The sequence below is a fragment of the Portunus trituberculatus genome, chromosome 36, assembly GCF_017591435.1.
Source record: "Portunus trituberculatus isolate SZX2019 chromosome 36, ASM1759143v1, whole genome shotgun sequence".
Taxonomy (NCBI): domain Eukaryota; kingdom Metazoa; phylum Arthropoda; class Malacostraca; order Decapoda; family Portunidae; genus Portunus; species Portunus trituberculatus.
Genome location: NC_059290.1, coordinates 8660194 through 8671593, shown reverse-complemented (window position 1 = coordinate 8671593; position 11400 = coordinate 8660194). Strand labels below are relative to the sequence as shown.

General features: G+C 40.8%; 2 protein-coding genes across 5 annotated transcripts in view; one reads left to right on the top strand and one right to left on the bottom strand.

The window, feature by feature from the left end:
* Positions 1 to 5800, top strand: part of LOC123513509 (glutamate formimidoyltransferase-like) — a 53883-nt gene extending 48083 nt beyond the window's left edge. The window contains exons 5-7 of the mRNA XM_045270710.1: positions 1781 to 1875; positions 2517 to 2750; positions 3371 to 5800. Coding sequence (XP_045126645.1) covers positions 1781 to 1875; positions 2517 to 2720 — 299 coding nt within the window. The 3' untranslated portion in view covers positions 2721 to 2750; positions 3371 to 5800. The remainder of the gene's footprint in view (positions 1 to 1780; positions 1876 to 2516; positions 2751 to 3370) is intronic.
* Positions 5791 to 11400, bottom strand: part of LOC123513510 (RISC-loading complex subunit tarbp2-like) — a 26919-nt gene continuing 21309 nt past the window's right edge. For all 4 annotated transcript variants that reach the window (XM_045270713.1, XM_045270715.1, XM_045270711.1 and 1 more), the window contains one exon: positions 5791 to 11295. In XM_045270713.1, the coding sequence (XP_045126648.1) occupies positions 11159 to 11295 (137 nt within the window). In that variant the 3' untranslated portion in view covers positions 5791 to 11158. The remainder of the gene's footprint in view (positions 11296 to 11400) is intronic.

Sequence of the window (11400 nt, the reverse complement as noted above, 5' to 3'; positions counted from 1 at the left end):
GTGTGTGTGTGTGTGTGTGTGTGTGTGTGTGTGTGTGTGTGTGTGTGTGTGTTGTTTGGATTTCCTGACATTTTTTATCCCTATTTTCTTTTTTTTTTTTTCTATATTTCTCTGTTCTTGCCATTGTGAAGTACTGTTGTGTTTTTGTTTGTTTGTTTTATCTATATGTGTATCTTCCCGTTTTCTTTGTTTTTTTTTTTATTTGTATGTGTGTATGTTTCTCTTTCTTTTCATTTATCTATCTCTCTCTATTTATTCATCTGCCGAAACGTTTGCTGCCTTTATCATTAGTTTCCTCTTTATCTACTTTTTTTTTTGTCTATTGCTATCTATTAACCTGTCTATCGTTCTATCCGTTACTATCTTTTAATCTAACCAGCAGGCAATCAAGGCCACTGAGATGACGTGCCGGTTTCTCACAACTGTTATCTATGTTGATAACGATAAAGTCTTGTTAATCTGTCAGTGAAGTCATAAAACATCTTTAAGATCCTTATAACTTCAACTAGAGCCATTAATCTGTCATTAGAACCTTAAGAATACCTTCTAAAATCCGTGTAATTATAACTAGAGCCTTTACTTTGTCACTAGAACTTTATAAACACCCTTAGCAAATTCTTAAATATCCTCACTAGAACCATAAGAACACCCTTAAGAACCTCATGTAACTTTGACTAGACCCATTAATCTGTCACCAGAACCATAAAGATATTCTTAAAAACCACGTGTAACTTTAACTATACCCATCCATCTGTCACTAGAACCATAAAGAAACCATCCTTAAAGAACCGTGTAACCTCAGCTAAAGCCAATAATGTCACTAGAACCTTAAAAACACCCTTAGAACCCGTATTACTTAACTAAGAGCCATTGATTTGTCCCTAGAACCACAAAAACATCTTTGGAACTCCATACAATCAGCTAAAACCATAAAAACACCCTTAAAAAATCGTGTAACTTCACCTAAAACCATTAATCTGTCTACAAATATGACAACACAATTTAAACCTATATAACTTCACCTAAAAACCTTAAAAACACCTTAGACCTCTTAAAAGTAGCGGAGGTGTGGAGCAAAAGTCTTTTAGTGTAATACAAAGATCCGTATTCAGAAACGCTTTGCTCTCTCACCACGACTATTTCGAAGGCCACAGAGATGATTAGCGGGGTTTTCAAAAAGTGTTCCTCCAGTTAATAATGTAGAAATCTTGTCACTCTTGCCTCTAGGACCATAAAAACACCATAAGAAACTCGTATAAATTTAAATAAAGCCTTTTGAAATAGTGGAGGTGAAGCACAGGATGGTTTGAGAATAGGAGCCTATGAGTGTGTGAAAGTTTTCATATTTATTCTGCTTACTATTTGGTGATTTTATACAGCTTCAGAGACTTATGTAGGGGTTGAAATAGTGAGGACTGGCCATTAATCTTCTGACCTCCATAGACCCTTCCTAATGTCAATAAAATCGTCTAAACACACCAACAATTTATGATAAAAGTGCGTCCCAGTACTGTAGAGGTTGAAGTTATCAGAGGTAGCATATTTTGAAACATTTCCGCGCCTCACTATTTTCAAAGGCCTCTCGTTGAAGTGACACGAGTTTTAAAGGATGTTTTTCTGTAATTCTGGTGACATGTTAACAATTTTTCTGCATTAGCAACAGGAAAAATACTCTTTGGAACTCGGCAAATCGTCTCTGTTTTTTTAAATGGTCGCAGTGAGAGAGGGAAGCGTTTCTGAAGGTGGCTCAAAGGCAGGTGTGTGGTATCCCTTCCCGCAGGTGTGCAGTCCATGGCTTTCCCGCACGAAGGAAAAGTGGAGGTGGCCTGCAATGTGGATCTGCTTCCCGCCCACCTACGTTTACCTGACTGGGAGGTAGGAAGAAGAGGAGGAGGAGGAGGAACGGGAACGGGAACCGAGAACCGGGAACAGGAGCTGGAGCGGGAGCGAGGAGGAGGAAGAGGAAGAGGAGGAAGGAGGCAATGATACAGAAAGAGGAGGAGGGGAAAGAGCGGGTAGTGACGTAAAGGAGTAGTAGTAGTAGGAGGAGGAGGAGGAGGAGGAAGTGGGGGGGTAAGAGATAATGGTGCTGAAGGTCATGGTGGTGGTAGTAGAGGAGGTGGTGGTTGTGGAGAGGAAGAAGGAAGGAAGGAATGTAGGAAAGAAAGAGCAGTTGAAAGGAATATCACATGACTCCTCCTCCTCCTCCTCCTCCTCCTCCTCCTCCTCCTCCTCCTCCTCCTCCTCCTCCTCCTCCTCCTCCTCCTCCTCCTCCTCCTCCTCCTATTACTACTACTACTACTACTAATGATAATAATAATAATAATAATAATACCAATAACTACTACTACTACTACTACTACTAATGATAATAATAATAATAATAATAATAATGATGATAATAATACCTCTACTACCACTAATAATAATAATAATAATAATAATACCTACTACTACTACTACTACTACTACTACTACTACTACTACTACTACTACTACTACTACCACGTCCACAGGTGCGGGAGTCCCTGGGTGGCCAGTACGTGTTCACGCCCTCAGACGTGCTCACCAGACGGATCCTGCAGGAGAGCGGGGGCGTGGACGCGGTCGGCACTACTTTGGTGGGGTTCACGCCGGAGGAGGCCCGCGCCCTGGCCACCCTCGCCCTGACGCGGGGGGAAGAGGAGGCGTGGAGGAGGGCCAAGGATAGAAGGATGTAGATAGTGAGGCTTCCTTCGAGTGTCCTGCAGGTAGGTGGTCTGAGAAGGATGGTGTTGGAATCTAGTAGGCTTACTCTATTTATTTAGTTAGGTCTATTATTTATTTAGTTTATCATCTTTCAATGTCATGGTTTTTATTCTGCAACACTTCTGCGGCGCTTCTATGCTCTAGTTAAAGATACATGTGTTGCCAAGGGTGTTTTTTTACGTTTCCAGTGACGGGTTAACAATTTTTCTACTTTAATCTCTTGGGAACTCGTCTGTATTCTTGTTGCCATGAGTCTCAGTAACAACCATTGATAAAGCTTCGGTGAATCTTTGAACGCTACGTAAGTCAACCCTGCGCCAAACATAATAGGAAGCTTCCACCCGCGCTGTTGCGTTTAGAAGCTAGTGAAGGCCTAAAGGAACTTAATAATAATGAGAAAGAAAGCAGCGAAATGTAGCAAAATAAGTGATTTCGGTGGTAATACTTAAATGCATTAATATTTCCATCAAAGCGGTGGTTAGGTTAAGTTTGATTCACTTCATTCATTGCTTCTCACTTCATCGTGTGTATCATTAATAAAGAGAAACTTCATATTTTTTTGCCCAGAAATGAATAGCCAGCCTTGAAATTAGCTGAATCTCCATTAAAACTTTAATTCCAGATTCGGTGTCTCGTGAAGCTAGAACTGTTCACTCGTATTCTGCTCGACTCAGTGAACCGAAGATGGCAGATGAGAGAAAGAAAGACCTTGGTGGCGGCGTAATTCCTTCTCTTTCCCCGGGCCGTGGTGGTGGTGAGACGTACCGTGGTGATGTTGCTGGGTGGTGCAAGGCGGGTGTGGGGCGAGACAACTATTCTCATCGGCAAACTGTTCTTTTCCTGGTACAAGTTTTTATTTATTTATTTTTATTTATTTATTTATTTATTATTATTATTTTTTTTTTTTTTATTGTACCGCACCACTACAATTGTCTGCAACTCCTTTGTTTTCCTACAACGGGCAGCACCATCACGATTAGCGCCACCTTAATTGTTTTGTATCCTTTCCTATGCACTTGCCTGTTTTTAACGCCCGTATTCAGAAACGCCTTCCCTTCTCACTACGACGGTTTTCCAAGACCACAAAGGCAACTAAGGGGATTTTCAAGATAGTTTTTCCTTTTAATGAAACTAGAAATCTTAACAATCCATCACCAGAACCATAGAAATACTCTTAAAAACACTATTATCTTCAACTGGAGCCTTTGGAAAGCAGTGATGATGGGAGAGCAAAGGGTTTCAGAATACAGGCCTATCTTTGTTATAGATTTCGATGTTCCTTCCTTAAAATGAGCAACGCGGTTCCATATTCTATTGTTTTCGGTTCCTCTTCCCTATATAATCATGGGGATCAGGTGGGGGTTTTTGGGTGGGAAAAGCTAGAATGTCTCCAAATTTCACCTCTTGTACCAAAAATAAGTAAGGATCGAGCTGCTAATTAGGTTATGATGGACGCCTTGTTTGATATTGCAGTGGTTTTCTTGGTAAAAAGTTTGGTTTTCTTTCCGCGAACGCCGTAAAGTTTCGTGAAGGTCATTGTGATTCCTGCAGGGCATTCTGAAGTGAAGGAAGTGATGCAATGTTTCTTTGTTATGGGTGACTAAGTGTGGGTAACGAGTGTGGCTCTACTACTAGTTAGTGTTAGGCTGTGATTGCGTCTTTCATGTGTATTCTGGAGTCTTAAGCTTCAGCAGACTATTTCCTACTGGGGGATAAATATTGTCCTCTGGTCATCACTCTAGGCTGTTGCGATGTGCGCAACGTTTAGGGAGATAAGAATATGCTTTAATTCTTCAAGGGAAAGATAATTAAGAGCCAAATATCCAAATAATTTCCTCTGATAAATACTGCAAGTCCACTACTGGTCCACCCCGCTGTTCGTATGTTGCTGTCACGTGTTTGTATGTGCCAGGTAGTGGAGTTAACAAGGCACGACACTTTTTGATGAACACACGTGATGGGTGGGTGGACTGTGGATGTTGTCGCATGTTCCTTCCTTTCTCTTCAACACAATGGCATCAGTGGAATTAGCCTAGTCATGCTCACAAGTTTTCCTCTTTTATGTCACATGAGATGTTGCGTACTTGCTTGTGTTCAGTAGGAAATAAGGGGCAGAATGTCAAACTTCCCCTGGTTATCCAAGTAAAGGGTGGGTGTTTAGTGTCAAGTGCATAAGGTAACATTTCTGTGTTGCGAAAAGTGAAGCATTACACTCTTCAATTGTAACGTCTGAATCTCATGTCTGTTGCTCATAGCAAGTTGCATGTAGCTTGCACATACTTGCATTCATTCTATCATCCTCAGTCTGGCCAAAATACGTGTAAAAGACCATCACCTTCACCACACATCGTGTACATCAGACACCAGACACAGCGTGAATGACTAGGGACATGAACAGAAACCAAACATTGTCTTCATCACTTACCTTTCTGCACCACAGATTACAGTGAGACCAATTTGTAATGACCCTCTGGTATCAATTTGGTGTGAATGTGTGGATTCTTAATATGGTATTTCGACCCGACTGAGCATGAGTTAGAATGAATGCAAGTCTGTGGAACTGCAACTTGCCACGAGCAACAGACAAGTGACTGATTCAGGCATTACAACCAGTCAGTCAATTACACGCATTAAGAATTAATGCTTCCCTTTAATGCAGGATGTGTCAGATAGTGAATGCTGTACTTTGTCAAACTAGTCATTAAGTGTGGATGGACTTGAATGCTGTAGAAGTTTGGAGGCCGCCAGCAAACTTTTACTTGTAAGACTTGCGGCCCTTGATAGGAGGGGTGGTATATGAAGGTGAACAGAAGTAACGGTACATCTCATAGAACAGATAAAACTTCACAACCTGTAATATGAAGGTTGTGAAGGGATAGAGCATGAATGAAGATGTACAAAAATGTATGTCTTGATGTGGTGTGAAGATGTTGGTTGTAGAAGCAAAATGTCCTACAGTATTTTGTCATCCTTTGTGCATTTCTTTTTTCTAGTAAGCTTTAAGATGAGAGTATCAAAATAAAGGTTAATAATAATAAATGATACTTTTAAAGTTTTTTTTATTCAGAACATAAATAGAGGTTATTGGATGGACACAGAGATACAGTCCAACTATTCACTAGAGGGAAATTATGATGGAAAAAACAATGTTACACCATTCTTTGTGCCCAACCAATTTGGACTAAGTTTTGTATTTTGTGTGGAACACAACTGACCTTCCCTTCATTATTTATGCAAAATCAAACATTTTCTTTTTAAGAGGATTTTGGGCAAAAGTAAAACTTTTCTGCTTTACAAGAAATTGAGCAAAGATAAATTATTTCTTCTAAAACATGAATCCAGATAAGAAATTTTCTTCAATACAGCAATTTGGACAAAATCAAACATTTTCTTCACAGGTTGAGTCAAGATTGGAAAGGTCAAGGACTTTGCCAGATAACACTTGTGTCCCGGTGCCACTGGACCATCCGTCTTGCCCCCTCAGGGGGTGCACCTGTGACTCCCTCTGGAAATAATATCAGACTAACAACAGCAGACACGCTCACCTCAACACTGGATGGCAACGCACCAGGACAATGTTTTCATGCACGGCGACTCTCCCAGACACTTGGGAGGACTCCTCGCCCACTGCCTCATGGTAATGTCTTGTGTAATTTCATTTACATCAGACATAAAACTTTTCTTTAGAGCAGCATGCAACATGACACTGTTATTTGAGGATCTTGGACAATACACCACTTGTTTGTCTGTCTCTTACATAGAATTCCCTTCACACCAACACACACATGCATGCCAAGGACTGAGGAGATAGTGTTCTTTTCTAAGTTTTCAAATTTTGTGTGTTCTCCATCAGGTAAATGTTCAACATAACATTGCTTTCTGTAAACAATGTTTAGTCAAACTTTTTACACAGAAGATTAATTAATTAAACCTTCAGTTGTCACAATTTGAGGTTCTACAAACCATGACCTGCTGAGTGTCACATCACAAATTGTTGTTTCTGATCTACGACGGTGTGTTCTTCCTTACCTAGTTGGTAGATCTGAGGATCTGCAAGTATTGGAAACAGTGGAAGCAAGCACACGTACAGTATTGAAGTTGCCTTGTTATGTCATTAAGACTTGCTTTGTGCTTGGCCTACCTGTGTGTTGGATGTTCTCATGGCACTGAGGCTCAGTCAAGGGACAAAGCCAACACCATTCAACATGAATGGTCTCTCTATATTAAATATTTTTCAATTGGATTATAAAAATTATGTTTCAGTCAGAAGCTATCGGCCCAGCCATAGTGATGATTAGTTGTGCTCGAGTCACTTGGTCAGTGCAAGTGACATGAGGCACCATCAGGCTCATATTGGAAGCAGCCCCAACTTGGATCTTTCACAACGCCAAGACATTGTTAACTGATTCACTGAAACATTTCCCACTGAATGCTTACTACATTATATCACAACTCTGTCTGGATGATTTGCCATCTTGTGTGTGAATCTCAAGTAGAGTCTACTCAATGCAGGTGGCTGCCCAGCTGGGCAAGTGTGCTGGCAACTGGTGGCTCAATATACACTAATGAAATGTCACGAAACAGATGATTCTTGAACTGCAAAGATAAAATGTTATGCTTAGGCAACAATAACTGTAGGATACTATACAGTGATAAATCAAGCACAAAACTCACTCCTTGCTGTTGTGTTTGGCACTTGGCATGTAATGGTTTGGAGGACCCCAGCTGATGGGGGAGGAAGTCCCTTGATCAAGGTAGTATCCTGAGCTTCACAAAAGAACCTTCCTTATAATGTTATCAACCTAGCATTGGATATTACTGGTAAAGTGAAATAATATATAGATATATGTATTAATGTTAACTAATGCCACCTTCATGGCAAGGTTTGGTGAAACACGATGTAACGCATACTTTCATGCTAGAGAGGCAAGGTCTTTTGAGAGTATGAGCAATATCGAGGAAAAAAGTACAAACTTTGAAACAGCAAAGATCTACTTCACTGTTGGACAATTTCACATGCATGCCACTGCACCCATTATTATTTAAACATTACCATTTAAAAGTATCACTTTTACACCAAGAAAAGTGGTTGAACTAAACTTACATGTACATCTGCCATTGAGTTCTGATGGAGATCACACAAGATGAGTTGTAGCTCCTGTTAGGTTACTGACACACCACAGGGTGACACTTACATGACCTCACAATGGGCAGGTACTAACAAGTTGAGTGCATTACACTGACATAGCTGGGTCATTATAACGGCCAAGCAAGGAAAAGGGAGGCTCTATCAGCACTGTTATGCACTGCAACTAGTCCACCTCCCTGAACCCTGTGTGGTGATGAGACAGTCAGCAAAACTGTATTAACAAAGCAACTGTCATGGGTCAACAATTCAATGTTAGGGCATCAGCCACCTGCACGGTGCTCTCACTCACTCGTTCGTTCGCTCTCGCTCTCTCTCTTTCTCTCGTGTTGTCAGAGGGAAATATCCACCTCTAATAAAGGAATTCATAAAAATGACATTTCCTCTGATAACTTCAATAACAAAGTTATTAGTATTACAATCTATAAAAGCTACCGCTGATCCTTTCATATCAAAAACTTGCGACAAGTTTCAATAAATCTCCGTCTCTCAGAGGTTCATTAGAGGCGCCCGAGTGATGGGCAAGGAGGGCAGACCTGCCACTCCTCAGCACACCAGCTGCTCAATTCTCAATAGCCAGCTATCATCCAATACCTATACTTTGCATGTAATTAATGAATGCCCACTGGATAATAATTATAATGTACGTAACAGCTTACTGGATAAAGCATTATTTAAGTTACAGCACTGAGTAACTTGCAAGGGTTGAGGAGGCTGGTACTGTGAAAATTATACTCTTTGCACTTCAAAGCAAAATGATTTACTAGTTGTTACCCTGATAGAGGCAAGACACAAGGCCAGCCCAAAGAGCAGACCTGCTGCCGCTGCCGCTATCACCGCCACCATCACCCTGGCAACTTACTCCAGTGCTGAGACCTACACCTGGCCAAGACTACAGTACATTCAAGGTGAGGAGGCCACACACTGGTTCACTTTTACCCCATTTTTGCAAACATGGTGCAGAGTCTGGTGATAATGCACACCATAATTTGTCTTTTTACTTTAACTTTTATTACTTGACGACGAAGTAACGGTCTGCTACGGTTATATTGTACTGTGGGGAGTGAAGAGCGTCAGGTACTAGTTTGTCCACCTTAGCACCATCGCCGTGACCTGCAACATGGAGGCCAAGTGAGCCAGCGTGTGCTCTGCCATAACATCACTAGTTCTATGCAAAGTATAGTCGATGCACACAACGAGAGGACACTTGAACCAGGGTGTCTGTGGGGCCAGGCTGACATGTGTGACGCCATGTAGCAAGTGTTACTTGCGCTACTTATTCCAAAATTTCTCCGTTTCCATTGCTGGGGCTGTGAATGAGTGACCTTGTTAATTTACCACATCTTGTGTTAAGAACAAAAGGAGACAATTTATGTACATGTCTCAAATGACTAGCAAAATAACAGTGCTGAGCTCCAGTTTTAAAAACAGGTAGTTTGCTCCACTACCTAATAACAATTCTGTTTCACTTATAGCATACATTATTATTTCAAGTAACAATTAGGGATGGGTAATATGGACTAAAAAATTTATCACAATAATGATAAGTGACGATAAAAATTACTACCACTGGTGGAACAAATTGATGGTGTTACCATTCTTTGTAGTCAGTTTTTTTTTAAACTCTGCATATAACAGAGGTTTGTTCCATGACAGACTTATTGTAACCAAACCAGTTCCAGGTAATTAAGCTGGAGCCTCGTTTAGCAACGAACATCTTGCTCTCAGCTCTGCCTTCCACCATGTTTGTTATGCTTCTTCATTTGAGCTGCGCTGCGCATGCGTGGTCGCACACAAACAACGTCACCAGCGGGATTATCGTTTTTAACAAAAGCTGAAAAATTCTTACCATGGATGATTTTTTTGACGATATATTGCAAATGGTAAAATACTACCCATTCCTAGTAATGATTGTATTTCAATACAATATTTAACTTTAAAATACAATTATTTTAGGGGGCACATACAATACATAAAGGTCTTGGAATGCATTCTGTTTTTCCTGTTCAGTCTTAAATTCACTACACAATCATTTGCTCTATGATTGCATTTTCAGGAAAATGACCCAATCACATACCAGGGATTACCTGTATTACATACAAGTCTTGTCCCTTTACTTTATGATAATTAAAAACAGTTTTAAATGCAGAACTGCTAATAAGATGGTACAAATAGCATTAATAAGTGATTGAGAAAAATGTAATAGAATCACTATTAACGACTGAAAACAAGTCCCTTCCCTCATTTCGGGAAGGCTTTGTAACTAACACCTTCATCTTCTGTTCCTGCAGCCTTCAGCCCTCTCAGCACCAGGAGGCACCTCAGACCAAGCCAGCCTGACGTGTGCTACTATCCCACATAAAATGCCCAGCACGGGTAACCACAGCACTACAAGTGAGAATGGTTCTAATTGTCAAGGTAATTGCTCCAGGCCAGGCATTAACACTACATTGAATAGGTTCTCAGGGATGAGCCACACAGATCACTTGGCCAGCTGGCCACAGGTACCACAGACACCAATCTGGTTCAAGTTTTATGTTTTTGTTGTTACTCATTCAGAATAACATTTTTTATCATTCACATGAATGATTTTTCATTTTTTTTGTCTGCAATAAAAGTATTGCGAGTTTTTTTTTTACTTTAAAGTTTCCATGCAATTTTTTCAGATCGGCAAGAATTCCACATGACTTTTGCAATCTCTCAGGCCACGTGCCACAACAAAGTCAAGAATTTCTTCAGTTGAACTCAAATACTAACACTGCAAGAGTTTTACAACATTGAAGTCAGTGACATTGACTCTGTCCCAATAACTTCTCCAGCTGAGAAATGTCAACATGGTAACACTGCTTCTGGGAGATGTTCTTGCCAGCTGACTTCTCAAGTGTGTTCCAGTCACATTTAAAAATGAGCAGCAAACTGACACCAAATCCATACCCAAACTCTCACAAAATAACAGCAAGCCACAGCACCAACCCAGTCACAGCGCTTCCACATCAGCACATCCTCGGCTTACTAAGTTATTGGGTCAGAGTCAGTGAAACCATGAACACCTGATTAGTATTCTCACAGTAAAAAGCCTGCTCCTTCAGATTTGTAGACAAAACTACACAGACTCATCAATGCCTGAAAGTAAAGCTCTGTTGCTCACTTAGGTCAGTCCCCCAGCCTACATCTTGCCCCGCCCTGGCCACCTCGTTGTACCTGTGAGGCAGCGCTCGGGTTCCCCCAGCAGGTGCTGCAGCTACTGGAGGGCTGCCAGGTAAGCTACTTTTTGGTCATTATCATCAGGTACTCTAGGGCATTATGGGCAGCAGCAGACTGAGCTTCCTTTACGCTGGCACCAGTGCCGTAACAAACCGCCACAGGGAGTGTGGACAGCTGCACCAGACATTGGTGCTGACCTGAAGAAAAAATGTCACCATAAACAACTCCATTTAGATAAAGTCTTTTCAATATTTGTCATTTTTATTGGAATAATTGTAAGTTTTGAAATTCAAATTATGTCT